Source organism: Chanodichthys erythropterus, chromosome 14 (assembly GCF_024489055.1).
Source record: "Chanodichthys erythropterus isolate Z2021 chromosome 14, ASM2448905v1, whole genome shotgun sequence".
Taxonomy (NCBI): Eukaryota; Metazoa; Chordata; class Actinopteri; order Cypriniformes; family Xenocyprididae; genus Chanodichthys; species Chanodichthys erythropterus.
Window position 1 is genome coordinate 25780112 of NC_090234.1, and position 20852 is coordinate 25800963.

Here is a 20852-nt window from a genome sequence, read left to right on the forward strand (position 1 = left end):
CAGTAGTTTAACCTTACTATTATAAAGCGACAGGAATACTTTTGTACACCAAAAAAACTAAATAACGACTTTTCAACAATATCTAGTGATGGCCGATTTCAAAACACTGCTTCAAAGCTTTACAAATCTTTTGTTTTGAATCAGTGTTTTGGATTGCGTATCAAACTGCCAAAGTCACGTGAACTATTAAAATTTCGAAACACTTATGACGTAACGAAGCCTCGTTTATTGAAATCACGTGTCTTTGGTGCTCCGAACCACTGTTTTTGAAACAAAAGATTCATAAAGCTTCGAAGCAGTGTTTTGAAATCAGCCTTTAGATATTGTTGAAAAGTCATTATTTAGTTGTTTTTTTGGCACACAAAAAGTATGCTCGTAGCATTATAATATTAAGGTTGAACCACTGTACTCAAATGAACTGTTTTAAATATGTTTTTAGTACCTTTCTGAGCATCTGAAAGTGTTAATTATCTTGCTGGCAATAGAGGCCTCACTGAGCCAGCGGATTTTATCAAAAATATCTTAATTTGTGTTCCGAAGATGAATGTGTGGAATGACATGAGGGTGAGTAATAAATGATATAATTTTCATTTTTGGGCAAACTAACCCTTTAAGACTGTAATTTAAAAAGTATTGCCTTTGTGATAGTCTCTTTGCTAATTACTTGTGTACATGTGTGCTTGTGTGCTTGTTAACTAGCTTGAAAATATGAAACATTTATAATGTAAATATTATAAAATATAAGAAATATATTATAATACTGTATATATTTCTCTATATATGTGTGTTTATACTGCATGAATAAATATATCTGCAATATATTACACATTGAGTACCATATCTGATCACATGTACATCTATATATTATGAAGTGTATTACTGAATATAAAATTATGTACATTATGATATATTAGTAAAAATAATGTCACTTATTTTGCAATATATGAAAAGTGGCAATTCCTTATGTATTATTCAATATATTGTAATATATTAACACAATACATTATTCTGTATATTTTCAAATATACCATTAAATCATTTAATATATTGATCATTCATACATTATATAGGGAGATATATTTTCTTTTCGTAAGGGTATGCAGACAAGGAAACTCTTTTATCATCTGTCATAAATGTACCACAGTTAATCTGCAGCCGACCTACAGTATAATGATTCTGTGTTCCACAAAAGTGGTAAAAAAAAAAATCATACTGCTTTATAGGGAAGTAGATTACTATTTTTTTTTTTTTTTTAATTGACTGGTCCTTTAAAACATACCTTTTCATGTCTTTACTCATCAAATCATACTTATAATATCATCTACAAAATAGTATTTTGATTTAATTCATGATCACACAAACAGTAATTTATGTGAAAAACATCACAAGCTTACTTGTGGGAACAATGCCTTTGTAGGTGCTGGCAACATGACCATTGGCACTGTGAGTGTTGACCACTACGTGATAGGTTTGGGCTGCCTCCAGCTCAGTAATGGAGAGATGGCTGCCAGTCACATTTTTCCTCAGTACCAAACTATGATCCTTCAGACGAGTCACAGTAACCTCATGGGTTGCCTTTGAATCTCCACTCAACCACTGTAGGGAGAATCCGCTTGAGGTGACATTAACCAGATGCAGTTCCTCCATACCTGTTTCTGGACAAAGACATTCACACAATGTGACATGACATAAACCCTAAACATTATTTTTTAAACAAATACAGACAGCCTACAAAGCATACTGTCAGTACCTTTATGTTTTCTGTCATGAACCTCCTGCTGTCCATAATGCTTCTGTTGTTTCCTGGAAGATGTCATATTGACATTCACACAATATATTGACAAACACAGTATTAACATGAGTTAAATTAATTAGCAACTCATATAGTACTGTCTGTCTGTCTATGCAGGAGCAACATCAAATGCATGCATGTGTGGTTCACAGGGAATATTGCACATAAATATACTCACTCCTCTATTTGTGGTAAACTGAATGGGACTTTGTGTGGCTGGTCACTCTGATACCACTGGCACTTCTTAGCGACTTCAGGCGACAGGTAGAAAGCATTTTCAACTATATAGAAAGAATAAAGAAACTTTCAGTAACAGAGAAGAACCTGGTACGAAATGACAAACTAATACATGATTTTGAGAATGTTAAATGATTTCTCTAACTTACGGCCGAGGTACTTGGGCAACAGTCTGGCAAATGTCTGAATATGGTCATCATAGAAGCCTGAAGGTCTATCCACCCTCTTAAAGAACACATCTGAAGGCTCGCTTGCCACTTGGGCCAGGACACGGATATCACCTGCACTGAACAGCTTTCCAACTGCCATCACCACTATGAAGTACCCTTTGCATTTAGCTTCAGTGGCGGCCCTTATTATCCTCTCCTCATGCAGTTCAACTGGTCCAGTCACCAAAATAACTAATACTTTCAAGTGCCGGGGATGTGGCGCCTTCTCAAACACATGTTCAACAGTGCCTTCAAGAGCAGCTGCAAGGGCACGTCCTCCCTGCAACTGGTGCACCTTATCCTGTAAGAAGCTTCGAACACTGCTTGGTGACTTGTGATCTGTTAAACCAAAGGCCACGCTGATGGGTATTCCACTGCCATTGTTCAAGTATTCATAAGGTGCATGCTGGACAAGTGCCACTCGAGCATGATGGGTAGTGCTGGTTGGCTCAGGGGACATCTCTAGCTGTTCTATCATTAGAGCCAAATATTGCTTTATCTCTAAGAAGACGGAAGGCCAGGTGCTCTCTGAGCTATCGAGAATGAAGGCCATGTCGATGTCCAAGTCAGTGGTGGGATCCCTCCGGTCTCGGACACGGACTCCACGTCCAATATTACCACAGATCGGATCCGGGGCACAGAAATCTAAAAGGATTGTGACAGATGAAATATTACATTCAGACATTCTCTTTTGCTACTGTTTTGTCATTTATGATCATGGTTTGACTTTAATTAGTTTGGTGGCTTTTCTTTTTATACTAAATTGCGGTGTACTCATAATAACAGTTTTACCTAAGCAGATATGGCAGGTCATGATCTTCTTGATTACATTGTTGTATTCAGCACTTCCAGGTGAGGGTAGGACAATAATCTGGGCTAATGCAGTGTTGTTAAGCTGAAACAGAGTAAATGTAACACAATGATATGATTTCATTTACACCAACAATCTAATAAGAACAACAAATAACAACTTATTAAACCTGTCAGATAAATTTTTTTTTTTATGTAGAGTTAATTACAGTTAATTTATCCAAGAAGCTGACATTTTCCGGTATTTAACTTCAAACACTGCAAAATTATGTAAGCTGCAAACCGATTTGGGAGTTACCTGACTGAAGGTGTGAAGGTTACTTGACACATTTTTAAAGGTCCCGTTCTTCGTGATCCCATGTTTCAAACTTTAGTTAGTGTGTAATGTTGTTGTTAGAGTATAAATAAAATCTGTAAAATTTTAAAGCTCAAAGTTCAATGCCAAGCGAGATATTTTATTTAACAGAAGTCGTCTACATCAAACGGCCAGTTTGGACTACATCCCTCTACTTCCTTCTTTAATGACGTCACTAAAACAGTTTTTTGACTAACCTCCGCCCACAGGAATACACAAATAAGGGGGCCTGGTCTTGTTGCGCTCCCACGGAGAAGAGCAAGAGTTGCGTTTGTAGAGTGTGTTTGTCACCATGTCGTCGAAATGCTGTTATTTTCATCCCGCAGTCCAATCACCTTTGTTTGGCCTTCCCAGGGACGCTGTACTTAGAAATCAATGGTTACAATTTATGTTTAACTCGGTTCCCGAAAATTATAATTATGGTATCCTTACTGCTGGACTGCAGTGCACATAATGGCCACAAGAGGGGACTATGTTTATGTATATGGCTGTTTTCCGTATGAGGTACTCTTCTAATTGAGTGCTAACGTTGTACATTTTCTGTCGCTGCTTGTGGAGATTAAAGAGTTCAGTCTCTCGGGAATTATTGTATTTTGTGTTCATTCGGCACAACACCACAATAATCCACATGTAAAACTATGTGCAGCACACCTTATGGTAAGAGGCGTGACCTTTCCGGGCAAGGAGCGCTAAGCTGCTGTCGAATCACAACACAGGAACCGCTGGAACAATCAGAACTCGTTACGTATTTCTGAAGGAGGGACTTCATAGAACAAGGAAGTCATCAGCCCGTTTTTATGACGGTGGAAACAGCGGGATACAGATAAGTAAATTATGTGAAATATACTGTGTTTTTTTACACGTGAAACATGAACACATGTTATATTGCACACTATAAACTTAAAAAAAACTTCTATAAGCTTAAAAAAACACGAAAAACGGGACCTTTAAAATCACAGTTGTTATGCATATGACCTGAAATGTTTAAGCTTAACTAAGATTTAAGTTCTTAGTTCTTATTCTTTACACCAGTTACAATATTTGCCCTTCAGCTGCTCTTACCTGCAAGGCTCTTGTGAGTTGACGATCTTCACGGTTAAGAAGGAATACAGAGGAAATTCCTGCATCGTAGAGGCGCAGAGCAGCTGCACTGAATTCTGGTGTGACTGAAACAGCGGCGTTGACAAAGAAAACAGCAACCTTGCGTACAAGGAAGCCACTGCGAACTCTCTTGAATGTGTTCTGTGCAATGAAGTTCATAGCCGTCTCCAAGCTGCGCGGCTTACGGGTCTGCAGAGCCTGGAGCCCTTGAACTCGTTCAACAAGTGCTCGCTTCTTCTGGGTATCTGCAAAGCGTATCTCGGTAGTCACCTCATTGTTGTAGAGCGCGAGAGCAACACGAGCGCCCCGGGGACAGTTGCTCTCAGCAATAGTGATGTCACTGACCAAGCGGAGAACAGTCTCCCGCATGTTGTTGAAAGCAGAGCGTGATACACCATCTGATGCATCCAGGGCAAAGGCCAACTCAGTGGGGTATAGGGGACATTCCTGAGCACCTGAGGATTTAAATATTCAAAAGCTGAACTGGAAGTACAGTGTTACACAATGAGTGTTTGAAACTGTGATTCTAACAGCAGAATGCAAATGCAGAAGAGATTGTTCATCGTTCACTTACCGTAGCAGCAAGCTAGAAAAAGAAAGAAAGAAAGATTTCAAAACCTTAAAGCATAACTATAAGAAAGTATATAAAATTCTAACTCAAACTATAAGAAAGGCAACATAATTAGATTTACACTGGAGAGTCAATGTACTTACGGCAGTTATCCCTAATTTTCTTGACCAGATCACATTGCTGTAAGGACAAAAATAGTTTTGTCATTAATGGTACAAACATTTAAGTAGGATTAAATAATAAAGACACTTATAAAGTGAAAGAGAGGAAAAGTACGTACCTCTGGACCAACTCCTCTGGGTCCTTTTAGGCCCTGTTTTTGACAACAGAAAAAAATAAGTGGCGAAAAAAGAAAAGAAAAAAGAATCTCTTTCTCAACAGCTGAACACAGCTGGGTAGAGCAATCTGGATTTATTCCACAGAGCATTTTTGTGCACCAAACTAATGTCTGTCACTAGTTAAAAAAAAAATTAAAAAATCAACAGCTTGAGTAAATCAAAGCTAATGATCTGCAAAGAAAATGGCACACTTTGGAGGAGAGAACATCTCTTAATTCACATCTGTTAATTCAAAGTTTTTTTGTTTTGCTGCAGGATTTATCTGAAAACGTCAAAGAAATCAGTATTATATCAAAGTATGGTGCTTACATAGGGACCTGGGTATCCATTATCTCCCTTTTGACCAGGCCCACCACGCACTCCTGAGGTACCCTACACAAACATATTATCTGTCATTACCGGCAATATGGACATAATGACCTCATGACAAACAGTTCAATCAAAATTACTCACCCTCTGACCATTGTTTCCTCTAGATCCAGGTCCTCCATTTGAACCAGGGTCACCTGCTTCACCCTTTCAATGATTATGATTTAACATCTAGTTACTTCTATTGTTTTGCACGGCAGAACTTTAAAGGAGTGCATTAGTATAAAATTACTGTAAAACATTCAAGCCTGCAATCAACTACAGTAATCTCACCTTTGGACCCGGGAAACCAGGGAAACCTTCATCACCCTAAAACAACATTAAATTGTGTTATGTGTAAAATACATTTTGAGTAAACACTACTTAAGCAATATGCTAAAAAATTGTTATACACAAAAACACTCTCACCTTTCTTCCTTTAGGACCAGGTACACCAAACCCATCTCGTCCATCCTCACCCTGTAAACACAGGAAATCTCCTTAGTTTTACTCTTATTTGTGTTCTTAATTTAACTATTCATCTAGACCAATCTGCTAATATAAATGATAAATGAACAATGTGCTATATGTTGTAAGATTTAAATTTTAATAATTATAATTATTTTATCTATTACTCAATGTCTCACATATTAATCCTGATGGTTATTTTTTTTTTCCCACAACGTATAAAATAGATTTTGTATGACTAGTGCAGACTGTGACTCCTCACTTACAGGCTCCCCGCGGGGTCCCAGGGGTCCAACAACACCTTTAGGTCCCGGCTCCCCTGGTTCACCCTTTAAAGTGAAAGCAGTGATAATTTTAGAATTTTATAAATAATAAGGTATAAAAGGTGCAATGGTGATACACAGAGAGGTTAAGATAGAATGAAATGTAACAGCTGAAAGAGTGCCCTACTTCTCACACTAATGCATTGAAAAAAATGTGAGTTAATTTCCTTTGCCCAAATTGTACAAATACAAACTCCCCAGAAACTTTGCTTTAGTGTCGACAGTGAGATGTTTTCTTTAAAAAAAAAAATAAAAAATTGCTTATGCTTGCCAATGGTAACTGGAGTATGAGAATTTAACCGCCTGGCAAAGGAATTGCTAATGCTGAAGATGACCAGTACCTTACGGCCAATGGCACCTCTTCTACCCTTTTCTCCAGCAGGTCCTGGCAGTCCTCCTGGCCCCTAAAAATAAATATATATATATATATATAAATATTTAAAAAAAGCATTAGATTTGCTATTTTTTTATTATCAGAGAAAACAAAGAAAAGAACTTGTTCTTCTCTTACCCTTGGACCAGGGTTTCCATCCTCTCCTCTAATACCAGGTGCTCCAATTGGTCCAGCGGGACCCTAAAATAAGTACAGATACATAATATTCATATGATGTATTATATATTTTCTATTTGATAATAAAACTGCAGGACAAGTGTGCAAATTTGCATGAAAATAAATGTGAGCAGATTGTAAACTAGGTTGGAACCATTATGTTTGCACGTATAACATGTCATGGGCCGTTTGTTTTGCACAACTGCTTTTTACAAGTTATTAATTTACCCGAGGTCCTCCAATTCCCGTCTCTCCTGGTAAACCATCACTTCCGGGCCTTCCAGCAGCACCCTAAAGATGCAACAGGGCCATAAATAAATTTAATAAATAATTTCAATAAAAAAACAACAACAACAGTGGAAGCAGATCTTGTTGGATTTCTATTTGTGTTACAATAATGTTTATTTCTATAAATGACATGGAATAGCTTATGTCTACTCACAGCTTGACCAGGAGGCCCCCTTCTACCATCAGAGCCCTTTTTCAAAAGAGAAGGTGAACAAGATTATGAACAGAACATTTGCCACTCACCATTTCATGGTCTGAAGCAAAACATTTAAAATCATGTATTGCCATAGATACCATGGCTTAAACTTGAGGTGACAAGTAATAATCTGGGGTGTGTTTCCCAAAGCGAACTATGGTCGCAAGTTCTTTCGTTATCAATAGAGTTCAATGGGACTTACGACCATAGTTGACTAACAATGCTTTCGGGAAACGCACCCATTAATGGTTATTAAAGCCAAATTAGAAATTTAGAGTTTATCTCATAATAGTGTCAAATTTATCTAGACTCTTTGGGTTCTAAACATTTTATTGAGATGAGAGGTTTTAAGAGAAGATTTCTGAACTGGTTAAGTTAGAAAAGACCTTCCCTTTGGTCGAGGAAACATACCCGTCTGCCTGGTTCACCAGGACCTCCCTTATTTCCGTCCACCCCTGGCTCTCCCTAAAGAAAACACTTCAATGAACTCCAAAGATTGCATTACAGTTGTGCATTTTTTTTAACAAAGATACAAACACACATTTTATAGCACTGATAAAATGTGCATAAAATACTACTTTATGTAAAACTTGGCAAAGTACGTCTTACAGAATTTGACCATGGCCTGAAACTAATATAACATGCATAATAGTATAACTGAATGAGAAATAGATGATATAACAACTTAAATGACTTTTAAATTAGATTATTAGGGCAGAACTATAAATTAAGCTGAGATGAAGCTTGTTACTTCACAATATTGATGCATGAACACTTTCTATGGTCCTGAGAAGTCGCAATCAAATAAACATTAGAATCCAGCAAAATGACTGATTGACTAAGAAAAATTTGACCATACCGCTGGGCCAGCATCGCCTGGGTCACCTTTTGGTCCCCTCTGGTTGTTGTCTCTTCCTGGGGTGCCCTATAACAACAACAACATCAAGTTTTCTTATTGAATGAAGACAAATTCTTGAGTAATTACTGTAAGACATTACTGACTATTTATATAATACATACTGGATCACCACGTATTCCAGTCTGACCAACATCTCCTGCCTGGCCTTTGGCTCCTTTAGGCCCCTAGAAACACAAAAAAGATCAGATAAACTCTTATTTATTTTAAATTTGTTCCACATGACCCTCTCAATGACTATTTTCTACATGACTTACCCTTTGGCCGGGGTTTCCTCTATCTCCAGGAGGGCCAGCAACGCCACTTGTTCCCTGAAAGACAACCAAAGATTTTAACTGCCATTCACTGCCATTCAATGGATCACTGATAAAAGTTTTTTGTTTGTTTTTTTTTGTAGGGGGTTATGCATGTTTGCTAGACAGCAGCTGACCTCTTCTCCATTGATTCCATCTAAACCAATCTCTCCAATTTCACCCTAAAAGAAAACAAATTTTATCAATTAAACATTCTTTCAATATGATGAAATGTAAATGTTAAATGTTAATTACAGTAATATATTATTATATAATTATTTACTATTGAGCATAAACATAAGTAATATATAAAAGGAGTTCTTACCTTTTCACCATTGTATCCTCGAGATCCCTAAAAAGCAAACAAGCAAACAAACCAACAAAAACATTGGATTGGTCAATCAATATGTTTAGCTATAATGTGCCTTCTTAACAAGTGAGATTTACTTGAAATTCACTTACTTTAACACCTCTTTGACCTGGACATCCTTGGAATCCTTGAGTTCCATTTACACCAGGTGGACCTCTCTCTCCCTATAAAAATATGGATTATCATAATCATGAGGTAAAACATGCAACATGCACCAACATTGTATTTTTGACAAAATATTGCCTTCTAGTTAAACGATGCACACTGATTTAATGACCATGGGCAAAGTTTAAGGTTGCGGATAGATATATGATAGATATGGGGAAGGAAGAGGATTCATTTTATTTGCAAATACATTAAATGAATAGAAGTAACACCAGTGTTGTGGTTTAAATTCATAAATTAACAAATTATTTGTAATTTGATTACATAATATGCAATACTTTTAACATGTTACCCCAACACTGTGCAAAGGTATGTATAGGATCTGTCTAATTATTAGTGCATGCTAGAAAATAGGTTTAACTAATGAGAAACAGGCCAGTTGGAATCAAGTGAGAAGCTAGATGTGGAATCACAGACAAAAGTATATAATTTATTTATGTATTTATTTTTTTACTTTATATATATATATATATATATATGCATTTGAAATCATTTTAGAATTTCATCGTAGATAATGAATACATGCTCACCGGACCACCTTCATCACCAGGGTGTCCACTGAAGCCCTGACCACCAGATTGACCCTATAGACAAAAACACATGAACATGAGAACACACTGAGAAAATTTCAGAATTTTCACCTATGTTCTAGCCTAAAATATGTTGTTTCTTAAAATAAAAAAATGAATTTGACCTTTGGTCCAGGAACACCAACAGCTCCTCTGTCCCCTCTCTGGCCATTACACTTGCATGGAACGGAACAGCATTCCCGCTCAGCAATGTTATCCTTAAAAAGAGAAATATTTATTTATTTATTTATTTTTTTACCTCATAATCATGTTAGACAAATATCTTTAACTTTTTTTGTCATTGAGGTAGGTCATCCCTTAGTTTGCTTATTTGACTGAGCAATGAGGACAGTTCTTACCAGTTCTTCTAGAAGTTCATAATCCAAGTCCATGAGATTGACACGCAGAGGTCGTGTGTACCTGAAGCCACGGCCAAATTCCAAGAGAACTGCATCTTCAAATCGTGGCACTCTCTCCAGTGCAACAAGAATGAAACTACTAACACCTTAAAAAAAAAGAAAGGAAAGCAATATTAAAATGTGTGTGGTAACATATTGTGAGATGTCTAAATCATCAACAACAAACATTCCAAAAGTAGAATAAAGAAATAAATATACTTATACAGTAATAATCAATAAAGAAACTGATTATATTGTTACAACCTATTGATATTTGATTGCATTGTAATGCAATTCATCAGATATTTTCATATTTATAATCATGATTGTGCTTACCAGCTAAACGCATCAGTTCAACTCGCTCTTTCAGAATGTTGTACTGGGCATCTAATCCATCAGTTAAGTGGATCACAACCTTTATGAGTGTAAAACCACAATTAATTTAAAGCACAGATAATAATTTTTTTATATATAAATATGATAATAGATACAATATGGTTAGATTTTGAGGTTAAAACTTTGCCCAGAAAGAAAAGGATGTACCTTGATACTATCTGTAGGCTGATTCTTCAATCTATCAGCATAAGCCTTGATTGTGGCACCATTCAGAACAAAAGGTCCACGATTTCGGAGGGCCCTGAAGGGCTCAAGAATCTCTGTGTATCTGTTCGTGAAATCCAGCTGAACGGGTTCTGATGCAGAGTCCATCGCTAACATGCCCACTTTTATTGAGGGAGCCTGGCCAGAAGTGCAGCTGATGGGCTGTATCTGGGTAATGCGTTGGAGAATAGCAGCCATCTTTGACTCTAATGATCTCTGAGCAGCAAAAATGTTCTGTGCAGCCACATCAAACCCCACAAGAACATCCAACTTGCATACTGCCAGGGAGTAGAAATTGGGATTAATAACAATCAAGAGTAAACTGCTGTTCAGAACATTTAAACTGTACACGGTACACTAGTGGTGTAATGGTACACAGAAGTCACGGTTCAGTAGGTACCTCAGTTTTAGGGTCACAGTTCGGTACGATTTCGGTACAATAGAAAATATGGTCACACTCTAGTTTTAGGGTACAATTCTCTAGGGTACTATTAACTAACTATTAACTTCTGCCTCAATAAATCCCTAATTACTGCTTATTAGTTAGTAAGGTTGTTGAGTTTAGGTACTGGGTAGGATTAAGGGACGTAGAATAAGATCAATAAGATTCATGCAGAATAAGGAATTAATATGCGCTTTATAAGTACTAATAAACAGCCAATATCTTAGTAATATGCATGTTAATAAGCAACTAGTTAATAGTGAGAATTGGATCCTAAACTAAAGTGTTACTGAAAAAAGAAACATCCCAATGTGCATACAATGCCAGGGTTTTTTTTTTTTTTTGAACAGACAGTAGTGCAAATTTCAGTTTGTTTCACCTAGCAGCATTTAATTTCCCCTGAGGTAGTTGGTACAGTACAGCCTCCTTTAGTATATTAAGCACTAAGCAGTAAACAAAATGCACTCTTGCATAGGTCATATTTTTTTTGAAAAAAGAAAAAAAAAAGAAAAAGGTATTTGGTCACAATCAGCAACAAAACTGAAAAACTTGACTCCTAAATACTCCTTTGTCTGTGAGCACAGAAAAATGCATTTGATGCATGCGTGCATCTAGAGGGCTTCCCTGCATCCCAATGTGCATACTATCCACCCTATCCGCCCTAAATAGTATTGGATATTACTAATATCACATACTATTTTTAGGATGGATAGCATGCACATTGAGAGGCAGGCCTTGTTTTCAAGCGATCATTCGCACCATAGACATATATTCGCAAATGAGCTGTTCTTCGTCTGCTCTTTTTCCTGTTATGGCACTTAGCAAACAGTGTGGCATTACTGCGTTAATGCCTCCTTCTGGATTGTAGAGTACATCGCCTGTGACTGACTAGTCTTGCGTAGCCAGAGACTGATGGCAGAAGGTTTGGACTCTATCGCAGCTTCGAAACCAATAACCGTTCGTTTTGTTCATTGTCATGTTTAGGGGAGCGTGAAAATGTAAAGTCGATGTCCCTACAATATGACTTTGGAAGAAGTTAAAGTCACTGTTTAGAATATTACTTGAGTTAAAGTTTTAAAGTATGTGATATTTTTTGTACTTACTCAAAAAATACTCAAAGTATTTTTTTATATTAAACATACTTAAGTACAAGTAAATATAAAAATATAAAAGGAGCTAAAAAATATTAAAAATCATTCTATACACAGTTTGAGCAGTAAGATTGTTTTCAGTTTTAACTCTTCCTTACATTTTGTTTTCTTTGAATAAAAAATGGAAAAATGTTTATTGTAAGTTTTAAACATAAAAAAATACTAATATATTAATTATGCATTGATCATTAATGTTTATTCATAGTGCATTATAACTAATGTAAGAGATAACTTTAAAATGTTAAAATGTTAATGTTGAAAATAACAATGAACAATACATTTATTAACCTTATTTAATGTTACAAATGGACTCTTGTTGTAAAGTGTTACCATTTCATATAAATCCAAACAGTCATGTTTAATTGCCTTAAATTGTCATCTTTACACACAAAGGCATAGCATTGGTCTATTATATGTATACTTGTACACATTATTTGCCTCTATTTTAGAAAACTTGATGATTATCTAATCAAAATATGTGTTACAGTGCCGATAAAAAAAGCACTGAAATCGAATACATTTCTGATTTGTGTTTCTCTCGCTGCATGATGAGGAGACAGTTTAAATATGCAACTTCGCTTGATAACAAATGCACAACAGTGAACAAATGGATATAAACTATAACAATTGTGACATTAAACAGTTGGTGTTTTTGTCACATTGTTTTAACCTCTTGAGGTACTACTAATGTTTCCATCCTCTCAGTCTCGACAGCAAACATACTACTAACTACTACTTACTTTATAATGATATGAAAACATGTACTGTAGTGTAAACTGTATAACATACCATTTTTTAGTCTATGTTTTAATTCTGTTTTTGAAGTGTCCCACTCTGTGCAGCGCAGCCTCATGTCACTTGTCAAAACAAACTCTACAAGGCATCAGTGATAGGTTTTATTTCACCTCTAGAGGCCGCTCTCGTACTGTATAATGACAGCGCACTCTTCTCAGCCGGTGAAAATTATAAATCAACTGAAAATGAAATCAATCGTGGTTGTGCCAGCACTTGTTTGCGCATGTTTAATTGCAGTCTGTATTCTTCAGACTCTATTTCGTTACACCACTATTGTACACATAAACTTTTACTTGATAAAACAACATCAACAAACAAACCTTTCGTAGGATCCTTTATTCCAGTGCACAGTCCTATTCCTTTCACCTCATCATCAAGTGTTTCCAAAATCTGCTCATTCAGCTCAGAGAGCTCTTGGAAGGTGCTGGCTCGGGCCACCGTAGTAGCTTCACTGCCCAAATTGTTGAGCTCATCCTCTATATCACCCACCCCAACAGCATAGATGCGCACACCACTGGCTTTGAGACCTAATGCCGCTGTTTTACTGTCATCCCTTGACCGTCCACCAGTGACTACCATTAAGATCTGTGGAATTCCCTCATCCTTCCGACTGCCTCTTTCTTTAATAAAATGTGTTTTCTGAACATGGCGAATGGCATTGCCTGTTTTAATTTCTCGACCTCCCTTGTACTCTGCTCGAGTTATGGCATTGATAATATCATCCTTATTTTTGTAGGTGTTGAGGTAGAATACGTCAGTCACATCAGTAGCATAATGTGCTAGACCAATCTGAAGTTTGTCTCTCTCAGTAAAGAACAGGTCAATTAAATTGAGAATGAATTCCATGACCTCTTTGAAATTGTCCCTGCCAAGATTGATTGAGCCGTCAACCAAAAAGACAATGTCAGCAGCCTTGGGCTGTGGGAGTCCAGGATCTACAGGAAGCCATAAAAATAAAACAGGCAAAATTAAAACATTTAGAGCCTATTATTATTAACACATCATGTACAGTATGTCTAACATAACACTTACCTGGATCATCAGGCTCAGGGGTAGGTGCAATTGTTCCATTAAGTCTGGCTATAAACTTGCTCTGTATGTTCGGAAGATTTGGGAAAGTAGACACCTGCAGGACGTCATCAGAAGTGGTAGTAATTTGTGCCAGCTGTCTTGTGTCTGCATTTTCTGCACCAATTCCTATACAATTGACCTGAGAGCCTTTGAGAATTTGGCCATAAGTAGATACATCGGATGTTGACTTTCCACCAGTGAGCACAACCAAATGCTGGGAAGCCTGAGCTAGACGTACCCCAGCAGAAGCCTGGAGCTCATTTCGAATCACATACTTTATTGCCTCAGCAAGGTCAGCGCCACGTCCACCCATGTGACGTAGTCTTTTGATTGCAGAGATGACAGATTGCTTGTTGTCGTGGGAGTTCAAAGAGAATTCAGTTTTAGGTCTTTCACCATACTGTACTAAAGCCACGCGAACTTGGTCAGGTCGTACATCAAGCTGATCAACTACTTTCAAGATAAAGTCACGAATGTGAGCAACACCACTTTGTCCAACACTCTCAGAGCCATCAATGAGGAAGATGATGTCCTTTCTTCCAAGATAAAGTGGATCTGATAAGAAACACAAATGACATTAACTAATACATTTTCTGCATATTCTATTAAAGTTATGAGCTTGAGTAAAAATAAACATGACATGACTAAATTGGGCATTCTGTTAACATTCTGTTAATGTTGATTAACCTGAAATAACATTTAATAAAACAAGAAAAAGTAGAATACCTTTTGGAATAGGGGGGGTCGAAATTTCATCTCCGGTCATGGTACTGACTTTGGTCAAAAGCTGTTGCTCCACTGTTGGAAGTTGCTGGAAGTCTCTAATGGTGTATGTTAGTCCTGGACTAAAAGAAATTAATTTCAGCTCCTCTGCATCAGCATCATGAGCTCCAACTGCTAAGGGAGCAACACGGCTTAACTTCAGTTGGTTAGCAGGACCAGATACGTCATCATTTGACTTTCCACCGGTTACCAGGATGAGAAACTGGGGCACACCCTCTTCTACACGGCTTCCAGCTGATCTTTGATAGATGGTCTTTGATACATATTCCAGAGCCTGACCAGTGTTAAGCTGATTGCCACCTTTGCTTCTCATTCGTCGTATTGCTTGACGAACTTCCTCCCTAGTGGAGTACTCATTGAGGAGAAATTCCAATTTGGGATCATCACTGTACTGCACGACTGAGACCCTCACACTGTCAAGGCCAACATCCAACTTCTCCACCACTCGCTGAACCATGTCTCTTATGGCAGGGAACTCAGTGCGCATCTTTGTTGTGCCATCAATTAGGAAAACAACATCCCTCTTATCTCCACGAGGTACTGGAATTGTAACCTCTATGTTTTGAAATAAAGAGAAGAAAATACACAAATGAATCTGACAGTCTGACCACAGGATTCACAAACAGGTGCACAAATTTAATACCAAATCAAGTAGAATGTCCATTCTTAGAACTCAAATCTATTTAATTAGTTTAAAATTTGGACTTATTGACTTTATCCATTGAAAAAGTTTTGCCCCCTGAAGATCATCTGCCACTCTTCACAATTTATGGGATTATGTAAATATCAGTTCTTAGTCTATTTTGTACATTTAAATGTAAAAATGCTCTACATTGGCACCATTTTAGTGTGTCTTGTCATGCACACTGTGTGTTTAAGATGCACTGTTAAGAACTTGAACTGTTTGTGCCATTTTAATTTAGGGATCCACCTGTACCATTTTTTAAGGACCGAGTACGAGTACCGATACTTTTTTTTCTAGTACTCGCTGATACTGAGTGATACCGATGCCTATACATTTATTAATTTTCTCTCTCTCTCTCTTTTTGTTTTGTTGCAGTTTTCCAAGCACATCACAGTGAGACTAATGATGGACAGCTTCTTTATTATTACTCTAATGAAAAAAGTAATAATTTTTATGTGCTTGTCACAAACTTAAAGAACAAAAATTGTCCAATAACCTTCCAAAGGCATAATTACCAATATATATAATTGTTGTTATATAAAAAGAAATGTACAAACAATACAACAAATACTATAGAGATAAAGATTAAATAAACTTGTTTTTCAGATACAGTAAGTTTATTAAATATATATACATTTATTTAACAGAGTTATTGTTTTATTAACATTAATGACAAATATAGGCTACGGTCCCTTTAAGACCAAATGGATACTGACACATATCCTGTTTTCACCCAAATGTTTACGTCCACTTAAGCCATAACCGACTGTATTTACGTGAGATACTCCACACAATGGACATTTTGACAACTATTTGTGCATTTGACCATTCAGGTGTGAGAAGAACAGATTGCACGCTGTCTGAGAGAACTGAGATCGCGTGCAAGAAAGAGAGAGAGAGCATGCAAGAGAGAGCGCTTCTGGTCTGTGTCATTCAGCGCGATTCTGCCTATCCCGCCTTCACTAATCGATAATGAAAGCATGTGTGTTGTGTTGTGAATTCGCAATGTGTGTGTTGTCATCATTAATTTTGAAGTATTTTCACACCTCTGAGGCTGACATTGTTTCTGCTGCTGCCACTGGTGTCTCTGTGCACAGAAAATTTTGTCAGTTAAGTCACGTGAGGTATCGGTCTTTGGTTTCGGGGGTATTTTTACAAGTACAAGTACAAGTACATGAGCTTGGTATCGGCCCGATACAGATATCGATACTAGTATCGGTATCGGTGCATTAATAGAAGTCGTTGACCATTGTGGCAAGTCTGGCTGTTTTAGTGTGTCACTCACAAAATGAGTGCTGTATTTTTTTAAATGCTATGGCAAGAATTTCTTAAAAACAACAAAGTTAATGGAGAAACTGACCACACTTAGTGTAGTTTTAAAGGGATAGTTCACCCAAAAATGAAAATTTTATGTTTATCTGCTTACCCCCATAACAATATGTAAGTGATGTACAATATGCAATATGTAGGTGACTTTGTTTCTTCAGTAGAATACAAATGATGATTTTTAACTCCAACTGTTGCCGTCTGTCTGTCGTATAATGCATGGCAATTGGAACTCCATCTATAAGAGTCAAAAAAACATGCACAGACAAATCCAAATTAAACCCTGCGGCTTGTGACGACACATTGATGTTCTAAGACACAAAATGATCGGTTTGTGTTAGAAACTGAACAGTATTTATATAATTTTTTACCTCTAATACACCACTAACACCATTATGTCCAACTGCTTTGCGCATCCGGTTGGTGAGGTCTGAAAACACGCTCTGATGACAGAAGTGATCTCTCGCGTGTATATGTCTATGAGTGCCAGCAATCACTTCCGGCATCAGATTGCATTCAGACCTCACACACCGGATGTGCAAGGCTGTTGGACATAGTGGTGTATTAGAGGTAAAATATTATATAAATACTGTTTGGTTTCTCACACAAACCAATCGTTTCGTGTCTTAGGTCATCAATGTGTTGTCACGAGCCACAGGGTTTAATTTGGATTTGTCTGTGCATGTTTTTTTTTTTACTCTGATAGATGGAATTCCCATTGACATGCATTATAAGACTGACAGACCGCAACGGTTGGAGTTAAAAATCATCATTTGTGTTCTACTGAAGAAACAAAGTCACCTACATCTTGGATGCCCTGGGGGTAAGCAGATAAACATCAAATTTTCATTTTTGGGTGAACTCTCCCTTTAACCTCATTTCATTGCACACGCACACAACAAATTTCTGGGAGGAACAAAAGTAAGGACAGTTTTTAAGCCTTTCTTCCTAGGCAACATGTTAGTCAATCAGAATTGTAGCTGAAATCTTAAATGAAAGGCAGCACCAAAACTGAACATTTTATTAATATCATCAGAGATGGTGGAAAGGGGTAGAAAACTGTCATGTATTACTAATTTATTACTGTTTGTAGTGCAAAGAAACTGAGTGACTATATATACTGAAGGGGTGTACTTTCAATCCCTCTTATGGTATTATATAATGAAATAGAAGTCATAGTTTTTTTTTAAACCACTGTATGTTACAGGTAATCTGTATTTGGTATCTGAGAGGTGACAGATGGTCTGACCCATGTCACGAATGCAATAACAGTGATTACTCATTTAGACCAGCTAAATGTACTTGTTTTGTTTGTCATGAAGTCAACAATGCATTACATGAATTCACTAATGCTTATACATACTTAGCATGTCTAATTCTTTTTAGGATTTATAGCACAATTTGTCATGGTAAATTACCACAGTGAATCATGTATAGAAGTTGTTGTAGTAGTTGTTGATGTAGTTTCAAGTTCTATTCTGTTCAAAAACTCCACCTTGAAGGGAAAAGATAACGCCTATGTTTTAACTAATTGTGCTTGCAGTTTATTATTAGAAGCATGTGACCATTCCAAAGGAATAGTCTTCGGGAGAGTTCAACAGCACCCCAGATAAGAAGAGTCTTTCCAGAATTTACTCACCTGTGACAGTTACCAAAGTTTCTTACATATATAGAAAAAAGTGTATCAAAGGTAAGTCTTTAAATTAAATTTGTGTAATACTACATTCGGATGCTGCTAGAATTATCTGTACTGTTAACCTATCCGAACCTGTAGAAATGACGTCACCTGATTATCCATATGACTATAAGTCCTAGTGTTTCTGTATCTTAAGTTAGTTGAGGATAGGTCCTCTTACTCATTTTCTACAACCTTTGGAATTGTGGAGAACTTTGCCTTCAGTAAACTCTCTGTCAAATGATTTAACTTCAACTTTGACTCATGATCTTCATTGAGCATACAGTATTGATCTCTTTAGGTGGTTTAACTGTTATTCCCCTACAATACAGACATTGGTTGTGTTTTAGATGCTGTTCCCAGCATAGAATGTTGGTGTTGCTAGCAATCTTCTTAACTGGGTTAACCAGCAAGACTTCTATGGTCAACCAGCAATAAGTGACAGAACATACTGTATGACCAACTTCACAAACTTATAAATATTACTGATCCACTAGCTGGACCATCAAAAACTAGGATGGGGCATGGAAATTCATGCTGGTATTTTCAGCAGTATTATCACATCAAGCAAGAAAACCAATTATGGAATGATTGCAATTACCTGTAGGGTATACAGGGCGCAAATTTGCTAACTCCTCACTAGATAGCTCAGTCAGGGTGGTGATGAGTGTGTCCTGAATTGTATAAAGTCCAGGCAAGTCATCAACTGTGTAGGCAAATCTGGGGACATAGGAGGTCACTTGCAATTCCTGTGTGCTCACGTCTCTTGTTCCTATGCTAAAGGGGACAATTCCTGACTGTTTGAGTCTAGTTGCAGATGGTCTTATATTGTCTGTTGCTTTTCCTCCTGAAACCACAACAACAAATTGTGGAACTCCCTCCTGTTTCCTTCCACCACGTCCAGAAACTAGAACTTCACGTCCAACAAAGTCAATGGCCCGACCAAGGTTGCGCTGTCTCCCCCCACGCTGTCGTAGTTCCTTGATGCCATTTAGGACACCTTCTTTGGTCCTATGTGAGTTGAGGTATATGTCTGCATATGGAGAATCTCCATACTGCACCACGCCTACTCGGATCTTGTTCTCACCAACATTGAGGTTCTCCACAACTCTGCGCACAAACTCCTGGATAATTGGGAACTCTCTGCCAACACCTTCAGAACCATCAATCACAAAGACGATGTCCTTCTTGGGTCCTTCGGACTCCACTAAAATTAAAAAAAAAAAAAAAAAAAAAATTTATTTAAAATTATGCTAATTGGATGAGGCACGGTCTGTAAAATTGCAAACACCTAACGAAAACAAAAATACAAATATAATTACATTAACAACCCTTTGCCCTTGGTAATTGAATATGACTAATTTGCACCTGATTCCAACATCTTTTAGTAAGATTTTGGAATCCGGTGCAAGTGAAGTTTGTTCTGTTTCTTTACCTGGAATTACCAGATGTGCAAGGTGTAATTTTCAACTGAATTTGAAATGAAGGATTTGAAAAAAAAAACAAAAAAAACAACAAATTAATATTTGGAACTGCACTTTAGAAGGTGAATATTTATCACTGTGCTGTGTGGAAGGGTTCACAAATGAAATGTTCACTGCTTAAATATGCAACCTGCAAAATATATATATCCTGGATTTTTATAGAATAAAATTGTCACTCTTTATTAAAAACAAGCAGATTAAATAGAACATTAGTTATTAACAAGCCACACTTCTGATATAAATGTGAAAATAACAATATAACAATCTGTCTACACACCAGACATTGGTGTTCTAAATGATTTTAAAGTACACTTCAAAAGTCATATATTCACTACGGAGTGCTGGGTGGTTCTCAGTGTGCTGCAAGGTTGTTGGATGATGCTTCTTAAGGAAAAAGAGCCATACCACAGTCTCTTTAGCCCCTTTCACATAGAGCGTTGATCCCAGAAAATTGCCATACAATTGCTGCAATAAGGGGTGTATCATAGTGATGACACTGAAGCTGAGATTGCTTGCCAGCTTAGTGGAATGGTATGCAATGTG

At 37.1% G+C, this 20852-nt stretch overlaps 1 protein-coding gene across 4 annotated transcripts in view; it reads right to left on the reverse strand.

Moving 5' to 3' along the window:
* The window catches only part of LOC137035640 (collagen alpha-3(VI) chain-like), a 114723-nt gene that overhangs the window by 6083 nt on the left and 87788 nt on the right, over window positions 1–20852 (reverse strand). For all 4 annotated transcript variants that reach the window (XM_067409117.1, XM_067409116.1, XM_067409115.1 and 1 more), the window contains 34 exons: window positions 19427–20032; window positions 15083–15694; window positions 14318–14911; window positions 13606–14220; window positions 10841–11175; window positions 10634–10712; window positions 10259–10404; window positions 10025–10117; window positions 9861–9914; window positions 9258–9329; window positions 9121–9147; window positions 8933–8977; window positions 8760–8813; window positions 8607–8669; window positions 8446–8511; window positions 7998–8051; window positions 7545–7580; window positions 7331–7393; window positions 7064–7126; window positions 6894–6956; window positions 6496–6558; window positions 6191–6241; window positions 6056–6091; window positions 5867–5929; window positions 5723–5785; window positions 5356–5388; window positions 5219–5255; window positions 5079–5090; window positions 4466–4959; window positions 3031–3133; window positions 2179–2883; window positions 1971–2073; window positions 1751–1803; window positions 1395–1655 (listed from right to left, as the gene is read on the reverse strand). In XM_067409117.1, the coding sequence (XP_067265218.1) occupies window positions 1395–1655; window positions 1751–1803; window positions 1971–2073; window positions 2179–2883; window positions 3031–3133; window positions 4466–4959; window positions 5079–5090; window positions 5219–5255; window positions 5356–5388; window positions 5723–5785; window positions 5867–5929; window positions 6056–6091; window positions 6191–6241; window positions 6496–6558; window positions 6894–6956; window positions 7064–7126; window positions 7331–7393; window positions 7545–7580; window positions 7998–8051; window positions 8446–8511; window positions 8607–8669; window positions 8760–8813; window positions 8933–8977; window positions 9121–9147; window positions 9258–9329; window positions 9861–9914; window positions 10025–10117; window positions 10259–10404; window positions 10634–10712; window positions 10841–11175; window positions 13606–14220; window positions 14318–14911; window positions 15083–15694; window positions 19427–20032 (5817 nt within the window). The remainder of the gene's footprint in view (window positions 1–1394; window positions 1656–1750; window positions 1804–1970; window positions 2074–2178; window positions 2884–3030; window positions 3134–4465; window positions 4960–5078; window positions 5091–5218; window positions 5256–5355; window positions 5389–5722; window positions 5786–5866; window positions 5930–6055; window positions 6092–6190; window positions 6242–6495; window positions 6559–6893; window positions 6957–7063; window positions 7127–7330; window positions 7394–7544; window positions 7581–7997; window positions 8052–8445; window positions 8512–8606; window positions 8670–8759; window positions 8814–8932; window positions 8978–9120; window positions 9148–9257; window positions 9330–9860; window positions 9915–10024; window positions 10118–10258; window positions 10405–10633; window positions 10713–10840; window positions 11176–13605; window positions 14221–14317; window positions 14912–15082; window positions 15695–19426; window positions 20033–20852) is intronic.